The 21,416-nt window shown below is 48.4% G+C and overlaps 1 protein-coding gene across 2 annotated transcripts in view; it reads right to left on the bottom strand.

The window, feature by feature from the left end:
- Positions 1 to 204: 204 nt before the first annotated feature.
- Positions 205 to 21,416, bottom strand: part of RNF19B (ring finger protein 19B) — a 33,027-nt gene continuing 11,815 nt past the window's right edge. Inside the window, exons 2-10 of one of the 2 annotated variants that reach the window (XM_084609732.1) lie at positions 15,726 to 16,327; positions 8,810 to 9,015; positions 6,813 to 6,957; positions 6,245 to 6,407; positions 5,081 to 5,195; positions 4,324 to 4,464; positions 2,945 to 3,152; positions 1,934 to 2,065; positions 205 to 936 (exon numbers count right to left, since the gene is read on the bottom strand). In XM_084609732.1, the coding sequence (XP_084465858.1) occupies positions 495 to 936; positions 1,934 to 2,065; positions 2,945 to 3,152; positions 4,324 to 4,464; positions 5,081 to 5,195; positions 6,245 to 6,407; positions 6,813 to 6,957; positions 8,810 to 9,015; positions 15,726 to 16,306 (2,133 nt within the window). In that variant the 5' untranslated portion in view covers positions 16,307 to 16,327 and the 3' untranslated portion in view covers positions 205 to 494. Of the gene's footprint in view, positions 937 to 1,933; positions 2,066 to 2,944; positions 3,153 to 4,323; positions 4,465 to 5,080; positions 5,196 to 6,244; positions 6,408 to 6,812; positions 6,958 to 8,809; positions 9,016 to 15,725; positions 16,409 to 21,416 lie in introns of those variants that run through there. The other variant, XM_084609731.1, reaches the window with a different exon arrangement.

A 21,416-nucleotide genomic window follows, 5' to 3' on the forward strand; every position in this document is an offset into this window, starting at 1 on the left:
CATGGAGGGAGAATAAGGCCTCCCTGCCACAACACAGTTTCAAACCAGGAACATTTGTAACCGTAGTCACACCTGTTTGTATGGAAGCCTGAGCTACTGCAGCAATTCCACCAGCAGCTTGAGCAGAGAAACAAATGGAGAGCCACTGAGCACAGGGATTTTGCTTCTTTAGATCTGACGAGGAAGAAATGGATGTAAGTCGAATTACAACAGAAATCTTTATTAAAACAATTCTTTAGTAGTTTTGCAGACACAGTATACGCACACACATACATAGGTACACTCAGACATCTTTCAGAGCGCTTGAACCAATAAATTAAAAACGAGGGTGGGGTTTTTGTTTTTGTTTTTAAATCATGTAAGAAATGGCATCTTTCCCCTCAGGGTCAGACCAGGGAAGCTGGCCAGAGAATCAGAAACAGAAGCCAACAAGGGACACAACCCTCTACAAAGGATGCAGTGACTGTAAGCGTGCTTCTCTGGAGGAGGCAACTTCATACTCTGGCTTCAATGCACTCCAGTTTAGAGACTATTTCCTCTGGCCTGTGCCCTTCTTCTTGGGCACACTGGCTCAGATGGGCACTTGGGCTCTCCGCACCTCTGGCTTTTGGGGTCTGTGGGCAGGCGACAGTCTGAGGGTGGGGGGAATCACACTCGTCCGAGGTAATGTCTGGCATGTCATCTGACTGGCTGTCAGAGCTCTCCAAGTCACTCCGTATGCTCTCAGGCTGTGCCAGGGTGATGTCCCAGGTTTTGCTGGCAATGCAGTCTTTCTGCTCACAGCTTTGGTGTTTGAATGTCTGCTCCTGCTCCTCCTCGTTTTCTGCCATCTGGGTGTGGACGTGGAGAGAGTCCTCTGTGCTGCTGCCACTAACTAGTTGGTAGTGACTAGGTTTGGCCTCTATGTCCACTTGGATCTCCATGTTATTACACTCTCTGCAGAAAAAAGCACCACTTTGGTTAGTTACCAGCTACAGTGGAAGTCTCAGGTTATTAATATTAGCACGTTATCTTGAGCACTTTTTCAACAGAAAGCTTCGTGACTGAGGCAAGTATGGGAGTGCCATTCACCATACCACGCTGCCACAACTGGCAATCTACAATAATTTACACTCAGATTATTCCCCTTTTGTAATTAGGGAAACTGAGGCAGATACAATGGCACAGGCAGGAACAACCCTGGATCCAAATTCCTATCACTAACCTATATGGAATACAGTTTGCTTCCAACAGTCCCAAGCCTTCATTCTGTGCAAGACTAAGGCAAGGAAATGTTCCCTTCTAGCTAGTGAGACCTTGCTAGAGGAAATATGTTGTAATTTCACACCACAACTCCAGACACGAGAGCACTGCTTAGCAAGGAAGGGCTGTGCCCAACTGGTTTGGCAGGTTACTGTATGATGATACATAACCCTAAAGGTATTCGGACAGTCTCTGGAACCCATGCATGTTTACTGAGTTTCCCCGTGTACGTGTCCCATTGTTTCCAATTACCAACCCTTAATCATGTCCTATAGTGGAAGGAACCACTAACACTACCTGGACGGGTGGTGCAGTTATGAACACCATATGTACGGTACAATCATCCCACCTACAGAGTTCCAACAGACACAGGTACAGACTAGAAAAAAGGGAGTCTCTGCTGAGTTCGCAGGACAGAAGAACTGAAGTGAGTCCGAGCTGCCCCAGGGACGTCAACACAAGCTCTGCTAGTGGTGGTGAATGATACTGAAGTACAAACATAGTTGGAAAGGAAGGTGAAGGGAGAATGCTTCTTGACCTAACCAAGGAAAAGAAAGCGTGCGGGATTCTGCATAGACCTTCAATCATTAAGATCAAAGTTCCCAACGTGCACCTTCTCCACAGCCCTCAAACCGCACCCCCCACCACACCACATATGACCCACACTCTTGTGCACTGGCAGTTTAGGTACCTGTCTTGCGGGTTGTATGAACTGATGATGGAACCAGCCATAGCCCGCGTGCTGGCGTTGTCACTAACTGCTCCGAGACTTACAGAATCCTTGGGGAAAATCTCCTTCTGTACATCTGCTTGCACTTCCAGCCTGGGAAGAGTTGGGAAACATCCAGAGTCATCAACACAGCCAGGGGCCACAGAACAGCCTAGCTCATTTCTGAAAACTACAGGAACAATAGTCATTTAGCAAGTGGGAGCTGTGGAGACAGGTGGCTCTGTGCGCTAATCCAGGTCTGCACTAAGAAGTTTAAAATCAGATTAATCTTTTAGATTAGCCTCATTAGTGCCTCCATTTGGCTGAGCTCTTTCCTCAGTCTGTTTTCCATATCGAAGTTAGACTGGGTTTATACCCATGACTCATGCAGTTCCTGTGCAAGGCGGATTTCCAGGTCCAGCACACAGCTATGATTATATTCTGGGCTTTCATTTCGACCCGTGTCTCCAATTACATGGCCAGAATGACTCAGAGGCAGGTTCAGAGGAAACCTGTGGTGTAACCTTGTAACTGGAGGCAGGCCCTCCCGAGTCCTGATCACTAAGTGCTATTAGGGAATAACAGCCATTTGAAGCACTAGGCTAGGTCGGCAAGATGTTTGCAAGAGCCTTATATGGCAAACTAGTATATCTCTGCTGCTCCTCAAATCAACCCCAAACCCTATCTCCTGCCATTAAGGAGCTAGAAAGGCTGGGGGAGAAAGATAACCAAACCAGATTGTGCTGTGGCTGCTAGTTACTTGGTGTTCTTGCAACAGGGACAAGGCTGGGGAACAGATGAAGCAGAGATTATTGGACCTGATTCTACCATACGTCAAGAGGTTTAAAAAGCGATACTGAGATTAGACTCCAAGTATCAGTGGTGCCACCCACTAACCAAACAGATCCCTGGCGAGCTAACAAGCCTCCCCACAGACTAGGCCTTGTGACCCTTCAGCCCCTTCACTGCCATGATCCGAGTCAGTTCAGTTACCTGCTGTACTTTCCCTTTCCGCCTGAGAGGACTCCACCGCTCAGGGTACCACCGGAAAGGGCAGCAAAGCTGGCTGTCTCACTGTAGTTGCCCTGCATGACACTGAGCCCATCCGTGGGGCTCCCACTGGTGCTCAACACACTAGTTAGTCCCTCGATGCTGCTCTCACCAATACTAGGGTTCTTCAGAGCTCGCCAAGCATCTGCCACTGAGACAGGCAAAGAAGATACATTGAACATTAAACAGTGTAAAGGAACTGCCATTGGCATCCCGTTAGGGGTGAAGGCAGGGTTGGGCAAACTATGCTCATGGGCTGGATCTGGCCCGCAAGCTCCCGCTGGGGTGCAGAGTCAGGGGCCGCTCTACGTGGCTCCCGGAAGCAGCGACATGTCCCCGCTCCGGCTCCTACACATAGGGACAGCCAGTGGGCTCCACTCTGCCCCCACCCAAGCGCCGCCCCTGCAGCTCCCATTAGCCAGAGCCACAGCCAATGGGAGCTGCAGGGGTGGTGCCTGCGGATGGGGCAGCATGCACAGCCGCCTGGCTGCGCCTCCACATGGAGTGGGAGAAGGGACATGCTGCTGCTTCCGGGAGCCGTTTGAGGTAAGCTCTCCCTGGAGCCTCCCCCTGCACCACAACCCCCTGCTCCAGCCCTGCTCTCCCTCCCACCCTCCAAACCCCTCGATCCCAGCCCAGAGCACCCTCTTGCACCCCAAACCTCTCATCCCAAGCCCCACCCCAGAGCCTGCACCCCAAGCCGGGGCCCTCATCCACTCCCGCACCCCAACCCCCGCCCCAGCCCTGATCCCCCTTCCACCCTCCAAACCCCTTGGTCCCAGCCCAGAGCTACACCCCAAAGGCCTCATCCCCAGCCAGAGCCCTCACCCCCTCCCGCACCCCACTCCCCTGCCCCAGCCCAGAGTCCCCTCCCACACCCTGAACTCCTCATTTCTGGCCTCATCCCAGAGTCCTCCCCCCCCGCAATTTTGTGAGCGTTCATGGCCCGCCATACAATTTATATTCCCAGATGTGGCTCTCGGGCCAAAAAGTTTGCCCATCTCTGGGTTAAGGTTACACATCAGACAGCAACATTTTCAAGACAGATTTCAGATTCAATCTCCAGCAGGGAAGAGGGCTGGGGATCTCCCAGGGAAAGGCACTATGGTGCTTCACACAAGCTTTGTGTTAAGAGTGCAGAGTGTACTTTGAAGGGTTAGCCTTGAAACAGTGGCAAGGAAGTGAAAGCTAGAAATCTTGACATACTGAAAAAGGCTGATTATCCACCCCAATTAATCCCAAGGGACAATCCCACAGCGAGGCCTAGCTTGTTTCCTCTCAGCCCTTCAGATTACACAGACAGATAGTGAAAAGTTAATCACCTGTAATAGGTCCATCATCTTCGTCAAACTCTATTTTCACTCCCTTCCCATTGGCTGTGCTGACTCCACAGCCACCTCCTCGGCAGAGAGAAATTGGCACAACACCATAGACATAGGCCAGCATGATGGGGACTCCAATACCTGCGACAGAGGACACAGCGGGTCAAGAGGAATATCAGATGACAATGAGACTGAGGCATGCCGGATGGGCAGCATGAACTCTCTGGGATCAGGGACCACCTGTTTGTTCTGTGTTTGCACGGCGTTTAGCACAATGGGGTCCTGGTCCATGACAGGGTTCCTAGGTGTCACTATCATAGAAATAATGGCTGAGACCATCACACTACAGAACAAGGGAACCCAATTCCAGCACAGAGTAAGGAAACCTGCAGCGGAACAATCTCAGTCTTGGGATAGGGCCAAAGAACAAGTTGACTCCATGAAGATTGCAGTGGCAGCTTGCCAGCATATCAAACTTGCATAAAAACCAGTTTCTTTGGCCGAACTGTTGGTACTAACACTACAGGGAGCATTTTACACAGTGCTCAGTCTTAAGCCACAGACACCAGCACCTGCAGCCTCTGCAGGCAGCATGTTACATAAGTGGGAAAGCAACCAACAGGGATATTGTAGGAATTTGTGGGCTACCCTTGGTCATTCCTGCCCAATATCTGTCAGAATAGAAGAGGAGCAACACATGAGGAGCAGAGCTATGAACAATGACTGACCACAAGGAAAATCAGCCTTGTCTACTTACCAACACTGACAGCAGCGATAACTGGGGATGCAATGACAGACAAGGTGACCCCACCGGTGATGGCCAAGTTCCTCTTGTGCTTAGACGTCTTCTTTCCCTCATAACGGCTGTGAATCTGGGGAGAGCAGGGATCAACAGGTGAGAAAACGGACAGCCTGGCCACTGAGCATCCACTAGCATGAAAAACTAATATGCTCATGACCTTACAACTTTGCCACACATGCCAGTCACATGACCCTTAAAATCCCCCATAATAGCCACTGATGAGGATAGGTCCATCAATGGGCATTAGCCAACAGGGTCAGTTGTGCAACCCCACGCTCTGGGTTTTCCTAAGCCCTTGACTTCCAGATGCTGGGACTGGACAACAGGGGATGGATCAATAAAAAAAACTTTGAAGCTTTGAAGCATCTGGCATTGGCCACTGATGAAGACAGGATACAGGGCTAGATGGGCCATTGGTTTGATGGCCAATCTTATGTACCTCCATCCCACCCACAGACCCTCTCAAACAGATGTAGCCAGTGCGTCTGTTCAGGAGTAAGGACAAGCTGGAGAAAGTTCCATTGCAGCATTGTTTCTCCCTCTTCACCTAATGCCGGTCCACCAACAGAGGCAGGCAAAGGGACAGGATGACTCAGGGAACATGAAGCCTCTGACCTCTAGTCACTGGTACAAATCTAGGACAGACTGGTAGACAGTCATTACTATCAGATCTGGTTGATAACTTGTGTGAAGTGAGGTGAGGGATCAGGGTTCAGTTATTATTGGACAATCCCAAGGCACAAGAGCCACCACAGAGGCCAAGAATTAGATACACAGTTCCCCTCTCTACGGGGATGCACTGGGTTCAAGGTGGAGGCATACTGGCAGAGCAATGTGAACCTTTCACTGTCAGTGCCCATGAGGCACATATTCGTTTGACTGAGAACTTCAGTCTCCAGGGCTGTCAAGTCATCATACTTTCCACACTCACTACGTATGAAACCCAAGAAATAGTGATCCTCAGTTGGCCTAACAGCCAGCTGGGTTTCCAGCAGCTGTATGGAAAGATCCCACACTTACCATTAGCCTAAAGTCCTTGACAAACACCTATGATTCCCAAGAGAGAATGTTTCAGTCTGCTCATTCCATTAGTTCTGATCTCCACCCCAACATGCTTACCTTTCTCCCAACGTACACTGGGATGCCAATGACCATGGCAGGAATGGCAATGCCAGCAATGAGGGAAATGCCTACAGGGGCACCAATCAATGTGCCCAGCTGCCAGAGAATTTTCTTCTTGCGACTCCACGGCTTCTTGCCCCAGAACGTGCAGCCAGAGGGACTGTAGGGGAAATAAGTTGTCTTTTCAATATCCACATAAAAATATGACATGTGTCAATGTGTGGATACTGTGCAAGAAAGGCTCCTTCTCCCCAGATCCAGTTGACCATCAAGAATGGATGCCCCCACAGTGTGAAGGGGACTACACTGAACATTCATCCCATTAAGAGCTTCCTCACATTGTTCCACCAGTGGAGACCACCCACAGTCAGGAGGGACCATTGTGCACTACTGTTGTGAGGAAACTCAGAGCTTTCCTCCTATTCCAACTGATCAGGAATGTGTTGGGGGGCGGGGGGGATGTTTGTGAGGAGCTGGAAAAATTAAAATACATTAAATACAAAAATATAAACAAACATCATACTCTAGCAACAGGAGGCCCAGAGGATTCTGCTCCCCATCTCACCTGAGGTAATGCAGATCTGAGATCTCCTTCATACACAGCCAGCAGAATTCACAGCCACACACTGCGCAAGTCATGTGATTACAGCTCCCATCGTTCATCTTGATAATGTAAGCACTGCAACGTGGACATGGCTTGATGTCATCGGCTTTGGGGAAGAAGGAAGGGATCAAGTCAGATTCTATACACCTTAGCCATCTTCAGGAATTTACTGGGGTTCTTTTGTTTGGGGAGGGTGGGCTCAAGAGGATAATGCATGTCAAACTCTGCCCATCTAGGCGAACAGATTATTATTTTCCTTAATCAAAGCGATAAAGCAAAGGTGTCTGGTTCTGATTACATCCTTCAGTGCTACAGGATAAAGGCAGGGAGCCACCTCTACGCTGGCACTTAATTCCTCTAAAACAAGTTAGTATTGTTTGTCTGGCCAGCGTACACCAGCAGAACAGCATTTTAAGAAGTGTTTTCTACATCATAAAAGGAGGTGGTTATGAAAGAGTTGTGCTTGCCCCATACTAGCTAGCTAGCCCAGAGCATCACCCATTTTTAAACTTCACCACTAACATGATTTAAGGGCCAAGAGTGTTCTCTATATTCTTCTATCCGGAGGACAAGACAGCAGAGAAATTGTGACCCACGCTTTTGAAAGGCATATGCCTCTTTGTGGGTGTAAATTGTGTCCGATTACAGAAGAAAATCTTAGTGTATTGGTGGGTAAGTATCTAATCTGTGCCCGCAGTTGGGTACTTAGTCATTTAAAGGGACTGGCATCCACCAGTTACTACACAACAAGGAGATGGACAGATGCCCCTTTATAGCCATTTACAAAATAAGTCACTCTGAAATGTTATCTATGATCAAAGTTATGCAATCGTTCCCTGTACAGTTCATTGTGCTGGTAGCAATCTTTAAAGCTCTGAACAGTCTGGGACTCAGCTGCTCTGAGACCAACTTATACTACACAGAAGGAACCTCTCTTTCTGGAGTTAATCTCCCCAGGGCTGATGGCTAAGTTCTGTTAAAGGCCTCACTTCCACAAATTCCCTTTGGCAGCAAATAGTGATCAGTGGTTGATTTTTGCTTGTTGGTTTGTGTTGGGAATTTTGTCTTGCAGTGGCTGCAATGTTTATGGTGTCCATTATCAGGGCTCTGTACATTTCAGGCATATTTTAGTCTGGAGTAACAGCTGAGCCACCTTTAAAAACATTTACAGCCTCACACAAAAGCCAGCTATTGTGCAAATGGAACAATGTGTTTATAATGAGTAGCATGCTAGGAGAAGATACATGCTTTGTTTGGGGGAGAAAGAATCTATTAACTGATCTTATGGTTCACTTTCTGAATCACTGATACCTTTTTAAAAGCACTATTTAATCAGAATATCTGCTGATCTAGAGTGCAGCTCTTTACCAGCCAAATGGTTTGGCATCTCTCCCCTATAAATAATGGTATTACTAATACTTATCAGAGCTGGGAGCTAAATTCCCTATTCTGGGTTAGGTATTAGTGCTGCTATTGCTCACAGCAGCAGACAAAATGGAGCTCACATTCTGAGAGGGTAAAATTTCTCTCTTGTTCCTGTTTGAGATTGAGATCAGCAAGAGCTTTAAGAACATCTAAAAGATCAAAGCAAACCAAAAAGTAGCTGCTTATTGTAACAGGTCAGGAGGTACTACATGCAGAATATGGTGACCATATGCAATTAGGTCCTGCAATTGTGGAACCTCAAATTTTAATTCCATTAGTAGTTTGTGGAACTAGCCTGTCAGGCCAAATATTTTTACTCCATTACTGGCTAGGGAAGGAAGCTGTGCTGAGCATCAGAGCTGACCAGATCCAATATTGCTGGTGTCCTTCATCTGTGCCAAGTGGTTGTGCTCCCTGCCAGGTGTTAATACCCCCCACTCTGATTCCAGGAAGTGCTGCAAAACAGGTGGATCTCTTTCCTGGCTTCACGGACATAATTCATACTGGCTAATAAGAAGGTTGTTAATTCATACCTGGTCCAGATTCCTGTCCATAACTGAGGCCCGAGGCGTGCTTCGTCCGTACCCGCAGCGTCTGAGCCCTTTGCTGACGGGCCATATCGCAGGTCTGGTTTGGATGCCATATCTGTTTGCAGTGATAGCAGAACTCAGTCTGACAGCCTTCCCTCTCACAAGTCAGCTTGGGGCAGCTGGCACAGCCATAGGCAATAACAGCGTAACTGAAGATGACAAAGATACCAGAATCAGTCAAGCCAGAAAGTTATCTTAGGAACGCAGGAATCAATATACCGGAACACTTCAGTGGCCCATCTGTTGGGTAACACCGAGATTTGCTGCTGAATAGCCACTGCCACCCAACCTCAGAGGCAGCTGAATTTTAGTAGATGGATCCCTCGCTAGTTCCCTCCTATGCATTCAGAACAACAGATTTTTCAGGACAGAGGCATGTTATTTCTTTGGCACAATACACATTTGCAGCCTTTAACAACTAATTCTGAAGCACCCTCATCAGGTTGATAAAGGATTAGTTGTAAAGGACGTAGACATCCACTTTGGCTAGAATATACCACTATCTAATCAGGTAGATAATGATACCATCCTCTGAGACACCACCCTAATTCAACTCACCAGTTGAGCAATCCTACCATGGATACGCATAGGGATGGAGACATGAAAAAGGAAAAATAAGTTCTCCTTGACCTTAGCTGATGCACTTTTACGCCCTGAAGCTCAAGATCAGTTATGCTTGTCATTTTTAACTTAGCTAGGGTCCAATTAGAGATGTTACACTGAATGCATCCGATGAAGTGAGCTGTATCTCACGAAACCTTATGCTCAAATAAATTGGTTAGTCTCTAAGGTGCCACAAGTACTCCTGTTCTTTTTGTGAATACAGACTAACACGGCTGCTACTCTGAAACCTACGCTTCCATAGTTGTTTCTTCACTTTAATATTTAAAACAGACGTTTCAGTAGCCTGCAGCAGTGAGTAAAAGATGGTTACTTTTATACAGTGGAGATTAATGCAATTCTGTACTATGGGTAGGACCCTACCAAATTCACGGCCATGAAAAATGTGTCACGGACAGTGAAATCTGGTCTTGTGTGCGTTTTCACCCTATACTATACATTTCACTGGGAAAGACCAGGGTTTCCTTTTGGGGGTCCTGACCCAAAAGGGAGTTGCGGGGGGGGCCCGCAAGGCTATTTTAGGGGGGCTGCGGTATTGCGGCCCTTACTTCTGTGCTGCCTTCAGAGCTGGGTGGCTGGAGAGCAGCAGCTGTTGGCCAGGCACCCAGCTCTGAAGGTAGCGGCCTGCTAACAGCAGCGCAGGAGTAAGGGTGGCAATGCCATACCATGCCACGCCACCCTTACTTCTGTGCTGCCTTCAGAGCTGGGCGGCTAGAGAGCAGCACATGCTGACTGAGGGCCCAGCTCTGCACACAGCAGCGCAGGAGTAAAGGTGACAATACCATACCAGGCCATCCTTACTCCTGCGCTGCTGCTGGCAGTGGCTGGACTCCTGGCCAGCAGCTGCCGCTCTCCAGCCGCACAGCTCTGAAGGCAGTGCCACCGCCAGCAGCATTGCAGAAGAGCAGCCGTACTGCAACTCCCCCCTCCCCACAATAACTTTGTGACACCCTCCCCCCTCAACTCCTTTCTGGGTCAGGCCCCCTACAATTACAACACCCTGAAATTTCAGATTTAAATAGCTGAAATCATGACATTTACTATTTTTAAAATCCGATGACTGTGAAATTGACCAAAACGAACCATGAATTTGGTAGGGCCCTAACTATGGGACAGGTAAATCACAATGCTTGACTGGGGTTCACTATCAAGTCCTCTTGCTTGTCTCCTTTCCAAATTAAGCTTTACTATTTCTCCCGATATGGAAGCTTGCTCTTTCTGTACAAGCTCTCTTTAAATTCTTGACTTCTCCAATTCCAAGGATCTTTTCTATTATGGGTTTTGAGGTTAGGTGACCACCATTAAGTTACATGAGGCAAGGATGCCATTTATACAATGATGTATCTAATGTTCCTCTCTGTACCTGTTGACAGCCTTCTCTTGACCACCACTGCATACTGAACAGATTTCTTTCTTTATAGACTCCAAGGCCAGAAGGGACAATTGTGATCTTTGTTATACAGCAGGTCAGACTGGAAGGTCATACAACTTCCTGGAAAAAGTCCTAAAGCGTTCTTTAGAAAGATATCCAGTCTTTATTTAAAAATTGTCAGTGATGAAGAATCCACCATGACCTTTGGTAAATTGTTCCAATGGTTAATTAACCTCACTGTTAAAAGTTTACTCCTTATTTCTATTCTAAGTTTGTCCAGCTTTAACTTCTTGACCTCCAAGTCTACAAGTTCTATTGCTTCAGTGGATATAGCCAATTCAGACTCTGCTACCTATGACTAACTCAGCTTGCTCCCTCCAATGCACATTACCTTCCATTTGTTTATACTGACATTCATCTGCTAGTTGTCCTAATTGCTTCCATTAGTCAAGCCCAGAAAGAAGTGTGAGGAGCTCTAGAAGGACCTAATGAAACTAAATTGTATCTTTGTTTTGTCATGTTACAAAAACAGTGATTGGCACTTTTTAAAAAAAATGTACAAAAGGAGTTTAGAGCTGCAGCTACTTCGGGAAGGGAGCTCTGGGTGATCTCTAGACGAAGAAGTGTTTATGCAGAACAGTCCTCCACTTATATCCTCCCAATTTAGCAGGAAATATAATTGAAAGGGTGCCTTGGCTTTCTGCAGCTTTTCTCATAGGCCAGTCTTAAACGAACCAATTACAGAAAGAACTAGAAGACTGAGAAGAAGAGGGGAGCATGGGGGGAGATCATCTTGTGTTTGAGCTGGTAATGTGGAGATTTAGCTGGCACATCTACAAGGAAACTCACATGGATGAGCTCCAATGCACTACACAGAGCACTGCTCTCGGGAAGCTGACTTGTAACACTGACAGAAGTCAGGGTGACTATTCTCTTTTCTGCAGCATTTGTGTTATAAGTGGAGGTATTCTGTCTCTCTCTCTCGCCATTGGTTTATTTTTAGAGCCTATGGAATTGAAGTAGCATTGCAGCTTCTGAAGCAGCAGCGTGAGAACTGCTGAATGTGTCATACCACAATGATTCATATCCCGTGGGAGTTTGAGCAATTTGACCCTGCCTGGGTGCAGCATAACTGTTAAAGACAAACAGTGCCTCCCTGCTTACGATCAGGAACTGAACGACAGGACTGTAGGGCCTCCATGTGCAAACAGCTACTGTATTTCTGGCATTCAAGACCAATGCTAGAGGAGAGAGGGGATGCAGGCAACCTAGGAAAAATATTAACTCAAGCTACATTTGATTACTGAACATTTTGTCAGAGGGATCTTACCCACTCAGCCTCACCTCCTACCAGTAGGCTACAGCAAACTCCTTAGCAGAGAGACATTCAAGTGTAGGACATTAACAGCTTCTAAAGAAAACACTTTGATGCCAGCTGTTATAGCCATTTTGGGGCCTGACAACTATATTACCAGGAGGCCCAGGAGAGCTCAACATGCTACATTAAGAAGCTTTACCATGTACTGAACTTGTCCCTGCATTAGAGAATTCTGAAGCTTTTCTGGCCATCTCAGACCGTCCTGTTTTCTCAACAAAGTCCCAGAACAGTTACTAAGCACTGAATTTTTAGTCCCAGAGTTAAAATAGCAACTAATAGCAACAAGCTCACTGGTGTGGAGTGAACTACATGCTTTTTAGCCTCTAAAAAAACAAACAACACAAACACGACGGAACTCTTAAGTCCAGCTAAAGAGGCCAATCAAAGGCTCTACCCAGAAGACGGATGGCATCCGGCTACACCAAGCATTGCAGGGTCTGAATGGTTAACATGTGTGCATCCTTCTTCACCTGGCCTTTGACACATGCCCGCAGTTTAACAATTAGTCACTTCCAGGTATAACTACAGCTCTTGGCATGACAAGGAGTATCCTGATCTTTCCACATCCCAGGTGTGGCTGCAAGCCTCTACCTTAAACCCCAATATTACTACAGAGTGCTGCTCTTAGCCTACTCTCACACAGCTGAGATGCCTGGCCTGCTCCTCCATTTGCTCTGAGGGATTGCTTACCTCACCACAATCATGTTCAGCTGCTTCCTTCACTTAGCTTCAGCCTACACAGTTCAGTTGTTTCCCTAAGCCTTTAGTAGAGATATAGTGAGACATATACCAGTCAGCAGCACCAGCTGATTGCAATGGGCAGACAAAAATCTGTATTTGTCTGAAGAGCTGACAGTGCTCCAAAAGATCAACATTGCCATGGAAACAGATTCTAATGTTACATCTATATTTTACCTTTCTAGAAAGCATAGCTAAGCTTGCTCACTTATGAAGTTGTTTGGAGCATGGGTGGGATGCAGAGGCATGCCATTCAGGATGCTGCATGCCACATGGCTTGTGTTTTGGAACACATCTGTCCAGTAGACTCTTGGTAAATTATTCTCAAAACTACATGTATGGTTGGAGAGAAACAAGTCAACTCTCCACACTCCTGAATAGGGTGTGATGTGGTAAGGAGAGGGCATAACATTCATCAGAACTTTTGAGACCAAGTCTGCTCACCAGTCCTTCATACTAGCCATTCAAGCTCACCCACCAGTACCACAGGAAAGTGAACCATCTATCCAGACACTGAAAATAACTGGTATTCATGGCTTTACACAAGGACAGCTAGACAAGTTTGCCAGGAAGAATGAGTTTAGGGTAAATAAACTCTTCCCACCACCCGACTGACTCTGACAGCCTTTGTTAAAGTGTCACTAACAAGAAAGATAGCAGGGATGCCCTGTCTACTGGCCTAGTTCCACAAAGTGAGCCATGCCAGCTTGTTGGTTTCTAAGAGGAAGGGGAGGGGATATCAACTCTATAGTTTATTTTGAAACCTTTTATAAGCTGCCTATGTACGAACTGTTGGCTCACTGGGCAAGGGCAGCCAGATGGCATCAACTGTTTGCACAACAAAGATCAATGTTACACTAGCCTTCAGAAGCCTGCCACAGCAGCAACTTTATCAGGTATACATTATAGACTACTAGTGAAAAAGTAATGTCCCTAGGGGCCATGCAGGGGACATCTTTACTGGCCAGGCAGTCTCAATTGGCTTTGGTGTGTTTACATTTTAAACCAAATACCAATAAACATCACATCAGTAAAACAGAGACAACTCAGCAAGTGGTAACTACATTTTCTCTAGCTGAGTAGCAAGGCAGATTCCAAGGGCATTACTATGTCAGGAGTATAATCTGATCTGCAATGCCTACAAGTCACCCTAAACAGCAATATCAAAAACGTTGATTGTTTTAAACTAACTTAACCTTGAGCCCCCAAGGAACAAGCTTTAATAGTAAATAAATCCTTACACAGCAAGCGTGTAACATGCACCCATGTAACAGGTAACCTAAGACACAGAGATTAAACAAAAAGAAAAGGAGGACTTGTGGCACCTTAAAGACCAACAAATTTATTTGAGCATAAGCTTTCGTGAGCTACAGCTCACTTCATTGGATCCAGGTTAAGCAATTTCCCAGAGTCAAAGTTTGTTACAAAGCTGTGATTAGATCTTAGGAATCTTGCCACCTTTGCTCTGAACCCTAGGACAAAACTTCCCGTAACATCCCCACTAGCTGGGAGTGTATTTTAAGCCTCCTGTTTGTTTCTGCTGAATTCTTGGATAGATAAAATACAAAATCCCTGCTACCAACAAGCCTGTGCTTATGCTATATCAGAAGCCTATATAAGCCTAGTTTAAAGAGAAAATGAAAGCAACAATAAGCTAATCTAGAAAGTCACCATGTTTGGATGGACTGAGTTTTGGCCAGTTAGACAGTTCCTCATTTAAGCAAATAGTGAATGAGTCAATATGATTCAACATTATTCCTCCACCATGGTGCTTCAACAGCCTGGTGCCAGCTTGGTAAAGATTTCCCGCACTTAGGAAAACCAAAATTTACAGTTCCTCCTGCAGGTGTGGAAATCATTTCTATAGTTCACCAACTCTATTTTAGCTCTCAGCAGCACACATAGTAGAGGAAACACCATACTTCCCATTATTTCAGAATAAAGCTTGCTTTTAAATTAGAGAAACAAGGATGTGATCATAACTGAAAACCCCTAGGAACTAATTCTGAAACATTCTCTGGAAAGGTGGCACTTCATATCTAACTTTTCCATGCTCTCACAACCCATGGTCTCACTTCCCTTGGTTTGCAAGATCAGCTTTATAGTGAGGGAGCACTGTCTAATAACCAGTTATTAGCCTCCTACACAAACTAAAGCCTATCCACCTGAATCTATAAAAAAAAGGTCTAGGTATCTGCAAAACATAGAAAGGTATGGGCAGGAAAAGGATTTTGGCAAGATGGGGGCTCTGATTTAACTTAATACTTAGTAAAAAATCTCAAAGTACTTTTTGGAATATTTACTAAGACTCAACCCTCCTCCCAAGGTCGAGTATACATAGTCTAGTTCACAGCTGGCTGAGGAGAGGCTAAGTGACTTGCTCTAGATCACAGAGTCAGAAAAATTCATGTAAGCCACTAGACCATGCTCCTTTCTTTACAGAGGTGTGCCTCTAGGGGGATGAATAGGCTTATAACAGAAGAAACAGTCCTGTGTGTCACTAATAGTGAATATTAAAAAACTTATACGGGGCTTTTCATCTAAAGACAGGCCCACTGCCCCCCGGGCTCCCCCAGCCCCCCCCGCCCCCCCAAAGAAGGGGGTGCCAGCCCCCCGGGCTCCCCCCGCCCCGCCCCCCCAAAGAAGGGGGTGCCAGCCCCCCGGGCTCCCCCCGCCCCGCCCCCCCAAAGAAGGGGGTGCCAGCCCCCCTGCCCCCCAGGCCAGACCCTCGCCCCCGCCCCGGGACTCACCCGCAGTCGGGGGCCGGGCACCAGCGGCAGTCGGGGTCGGCGGCCAGGCAGCGGCGCAGCATGAACTCCTCGTACTTGGCGACGAGGCGCGGCGAGTCGCTGAGCAGCAGGCGGATGTCGGCGGGGTTGAGGCGCTCGCTGCACTCGGGGCAGCAGATGTTGACGCGGGACTCGGTGATCTCGATGCGCAGGTACTGGCGCAGGCAGGCGCGGCAGGAGCGGTGCGGGCAGGAGAGCAGGCGCGGCGCGTTCTCCGCCGGCTGCCGCACCAGGCACAGCGGGCACTCCAGCTCCCCCGCGCCGCCCTCCGCCGCCGCCGCCGCCGCCGCCGCCTGGGGCTCGGCCGGGGCCGCCTCCGCCGGCGGGGCGGCCGGGGCGGGGGCCGGCGGCGGCGGCGGCTCGGCCTTGGCCCGGCGGCGGCCCCGCACCCCGCCCGAGGCCGAGGCCGAGGCGGCGGCGGCCGAGAAGACGCTCTGGAAGGAGAGGCGGCGGCGGCGGCGGCCGCCGGGCTTGGGGCACGTGGGGGCGGCCGCGTGGATGGAGGAGGAGCGGGGGGACTCGGAGTCCTTCTCGGAGCCCATGGCGGGGCCCGGCGCGGCGGCCTGCGGAGACAAACGGATCCCCTCAGCGGCGGCCCGAGGCGCCGCTCTGCGGGCTCCCCTCGGCAGCGACTGGCGCTCACACCCCGCCCTCACTGCGCAGGCGCACGGGGCGGGGAGACCCGCCCCCGCGGCAGCGGCGGGGCTCGTCACGTGACGGCGCTCGGCCGCCAAGGCGGCCATTTTGGGTATGGGCACATGGCCAGCGAAGTGGGCAGGGCTCATTGGAGGGGGGGGGGAAGAGCAGGAACACGTGCCCTAGGGTGACCAGATGTCCTGATTTTACAGGGACAGTCCTGATATTTGGGACTTTTTCTTATATAGGCACCTATTACCCCCGCCCCGTCGTGATTTTTCACATTTGTTCTCTGGTCACCCTAATGTGCCCTGAGCTCAGGGGGGCCCCCTAAACGCCTGTAACTGGGGTGAAATGGCACGGGGTGGGCCCCACGTTTCTCTGGAGGGGCCTGGAAGTGGGGATGCGCAGCCCAAGCTTTGCCCCGTCTCAAGGCTGGTCCCTTCCTTTGCTGACAGCCTCGGCCACCGCAGCTTGCTTACAGCTCCGGCGTCACCGCACGATGACATCCCAACATGTCATTGACACACGCTGGCCCATGACACTGATGACAACGTGCCAGTGGTACACACGCGCCCCTTTGGCACCCTGGTTCCATGTCATGGCAGCCAGTCTCGCCACGGAGTGCCATGATGTGCCATCGTGCCACCAACACACAATGCCCGGTGGCACCTCGGTGCCATGTCACGTTCGCATGTCAGCACGACCCAGCGTGCCATGAAACCTCAGGGCCACGCCATATCTATATATCAGTGCCATACACCGCCTGATGATGCCTCTGCACCACGTCAGCTCATCATAAGTCTTGATGACACCTTGGTACCACAAAACAGTAACAGCCGATACCCGGTTGCCACCACATATCAAAAAATTGCAGATCAACTCTCCAGGGTGTTTCGGCACCATCTAATCAAACCGGGAAAGCTCTTGAAAATGATGACAGGACCAGCACATAATCCCACCACACACAAAAAAGCCATTTACAAGCAGGATGATCCCCAAAATGACAAAGACCTTTCCTAACCGGAACTTGAGGGCCACACCAAGTTTGCATAAAATTAAGTATATCACAGTCATGCTTGTTTTTAACATCTGCTGGGATCAAGGTGAGATATTGTATGCTGAGCCCTCTAGCTCTGAAGGATGCACCTCTTTATTAGACATAAGACTGACTGTGAGATGCAGTGGAAAACTCCTTGGACCACACACACAAACTCACTCTCCTGCTGAGAAAACCTGGATTTGTACTGGAAATGGCCCACCTTGATTTTCATACACACTGTAAGGAGAGTGGTCACTTTGGATAAGCTATTACCAGCAGGAGTGAGTTTGTGTGTGTGGTTTTTGGAGCGGGGGGGGGGTGAGAAAACCTGGATTTGTGCTGGAAATGGCCCACCTTGATTATCATACACATTGTAAAGAGAGTGGTCACTTTGGATGGGCTATTACCAGCCGGAGAGTGAGTTTCGGGCGGGGGGGGGGGAGGGGGGCGGAGGGTGAGAAAACCTGGATTTGTGCTGGAAATGGCCCAACTTGATTATCATACACATTGTAAGGAGAGTGATCACTTTAGATAAGCTATTACCAGCAGGAGAGTGGGGTGGGAGGAGGTATTGTTTCATGGTCTCTGTGTATATAATGTCTTCTGCAGTTTCCACAGTATGCATCCGATGAAGTGAGCTGTACTCACGAAAGCATATGCTCAAATAAATTGGATAGTCTCTAAGGTGCCACAAGTACTCCTTTTCTTTGTGGAGAGTTTCCTCAGCCTTTGCCAGGAGTTTATAGGCTCCCGCTCGCTCAGCATGTTCCTGACCAAAGAGCAGTTCAGACCCAACGGTTTGTTTTTATTCAAACTGAAGAAAACCCTTATTGGGAAGGAGAATAAACAAGGAAGTTTGCTGTTAAGGAAGGGAGGAGGAGAGCCAATGGGAAATTCTCCAGAATCTGCAGATCAGCTTATTCATACCTAGGAATTACAAAGAAATCACATGGCTTTGGAGTGGTCTCCTGTTCTGACTGTTCGCCTTAGAGAGAAATGAAAAAAAAATGAGGGAGATTTTAAAAGCCACAGTGAAACAGAGAGCAAACCCCAAATGAGAGGGTCAAATTCTGCTCTCACTTAAACTGGCATAAATCTGGAATGACTACTGACTTCAGATCTTCCAGCTCTTCTCTGTTTAAATGAGAGCAGGATTGGACACAGATACTTTTAAAGCTGCCTTAAAATGAGACATCTTCCATGAAGCCTTTTGGCAACAAACCAACAACACCCTGCACTGCTGTGGTACTGAACCCTTTGCCAAAGGATTATCCTCAACTGTGCTGCATGGCTTGTGCATCTTTCTCTTTGTACAGCACCACACACAATCAGCATTCAGTAAGTAAGAGAAGTGGGTGAGACATGGTAGGCCTGAAACTTCCCTTCTTCCACCCACAGTGTTGCTTTGATGGGTGATGATGAATTCACACACACACACAAAGCGATCTGTCAGAGTCACAAGGCTGCAGGGAGGAAAGGCCTCTGGCTACGTACTAAAGAAAAGCCCTTTGTAAGATGGAGGGTGAAAGCAGAGTCTACCAGGAAATGTGCAGCTTGCCTGCTTAGTCTGCTCTGGGGGTTGCGAAACTCCCCTCTCACGGTGGGACCGTTTGTGTTGAGGAAGCGGGGAGTGCCAAGGACACACTCACACCAGCCCGGAATATTCTGTGGCGGCGTCAAACAGCCCAGCCAGTTTGGGTTTGTGTCATTTAAAAGAGAAACTCCGGCTCCTGCCACGTACCCTGCCCCCCACCTTTCCTGGTTACCCAGAGATGTGGTAAATGAATGCCTGCTCCTCTCCCTCTCCGGCCTGTCTGCACCTTTTTGACTCAAAAGAGCTGCAGGGTGGACAAAGAGCCGTTAGGGGTGAATCCTACAGTTCATTCCAACAGTGAAGCTTAAACCCTCTCTCATGAGCAGCACTTTTATTTTGGATCGTGTGTGCCCGAGGGACTCCCCCCCACACACACATGGGGCTGGGACAGCTACCAATAGGTCATAGCCTATGTCCTGGTGTGGAAGAAGTTTAGGGAAAAGTCCTTGTTTATTCACGAAGGGACCGCAGAGAAAGTTAAAGCGGGGGGAAGGGACTGGATGGGGGAAAATCCGAATGGGTGGGATTAGAGCAGGGGCCTGGCTGGCAGTCAGGAGTTAAGGCTCTCAGGGTATGTCTACACTGCACAGCGCGGCCACGGTAACGTGAGACATGGGCAGTGTAGACACGCTTTATCGTGGGGGGAGAGCTCTCCCGGCAATATAAAAAACCCCAGCCCGAGCGGGGGGGGGGGGGGGGGGAGGGGGAGTTTTATCACCGGGAGCACAGCTCCCAGCAATAAAGCGCTTTTCAGTGCTACAACTTTTGTTGCTCAAGGGTGTGTTTTTTCACACCCTTGAACGACTCAAGTTTTAGCGCTGAAAGTGGCAGTGCAGACCCAGCCTTACTTATTATTTGTATAGCGTCAAGAGTGTGCTAGGCATTTTACAGACAGGTCTGGAGAGAGGGGCCAAGATCTTCAGCCCCTTTACATTGGGTAAGACAGCCAGAGCAATGTAAAAGGGCTCTAAAAGGATTCCCCAGTGCAGGAATGCATCTGAGGACCCTTTGCAAGCCTTGGCATTAGGGGGGATGCCAGAGGCAGGAGAGGGCATGCCAGGCGCAGAGACATGGCACGCAGTGCTGCAGAGATTCCAGGCAGTGCAGCAGCCCATGGGGCAGTCCTAGGCGGCTGCTGTGACTTAGACAAGCCCCCAGGGCTGTCAAAATTATGCTAAGAGCTGCTCTGAAACCCTCCAGTCCACAGAGTAGCTCAGGATCAGGAGGGCACAAAGGTGGCTTAAAAGCTCTTAGGAACATAGCACAGAATCTCACCCAAGGTCCCTGCCCTAAAGAGCTAAGAACACATTCCAGCTCTGCTACCTTGAGCAAGTCACTTCTCCTTTCTGTAAAACAGGAGTGATAATTCTGACTTGCCCATAGGGGTTTTAGGAAACATTATTGTTTGTAAAGGGCTTGGAGATCCTTGGAAGAAAGGTGCTTTGTAGGTACAAAGTATCAGTAGTATTTATAAGAGTTGACGCATGATTGGGTCACAACCTTGTAAGTCCCTGGGGAAGAAACACTGCATACTGATGTCAGGCAGATTGATCGTTTCACAGAGCAGGCTGTCCTCATGAGGCTAGTTTCTTTTTCTGGATGAGGATGGGGAGAGATCTCTGTGCACCATTTCTATACAAATATACTGTCTGTTCTGGTTGTTTCATGTCTCATTTCCCTCCCATGCTCCCATGAGATATTTCCACGTGAGCAGATGAATCTGCTTTATTCTCCCTTCTATCTGCTGAATTTAGCCAGGATTTACATTCTTTTAAATGAGGAACAAAAGGCAGGATACGGGAGCCCTGGGATCAGCAATTCAAGGCTCCTCAAAATAGCATTACTTTGCCTTACCTTGCAATTACACACCCTCTCCTGTATCACACGCACACACATCACAGCAATCTCTTCACTCCCCACAATAACTTTCTAAAGAGGCTGCTGTCGTCATGTAATCTCCTGGGAGACAGACACTCCACATGAAGTGCTGGGAAAGCACCGTGCAGCATTTACAAATCAGGTCTGCAGACAGAACACCAAACATTCTCTAATTTTTGCTGATCTCAGAATCAGTGGTCCTGCCAAGGGACATGCAGTGAGCCCTCATGGCCTACCTGGAATGAACAAACCTTTTCTTAGGGGTAGATGGATGAGAGAATCATAGACTCATAGCATATCAGGGTTGGAAAGTTTCAGAGTAGCAGCCGTGTTAGTCTGTATCTGCAAAAAGAACAGGAGTACCTGTGGCACCTTAGAGACTAGCAAATTTATTTGAGCATAAGCTTTCGTGAGTTACAGCTCACTTCATCGGATGCATGCAGTAGAAAATACAATGGGGAGATTTTATATACACAGAGAACATGAAACAATGGGTGTCACC

The sequence above is a fragment of the Lepidochelys olivacea genome, assembly GCF_965140295.1.
Source record: "Lepidochelys olivacea isolate rLepOli2 genome assembly, chromosome: 19".
NCBI lineage: Eukaryota > Metazoa > Chordata > Testudines > Cheloniidae > Lepidochelys > Lepidochelys olivacea.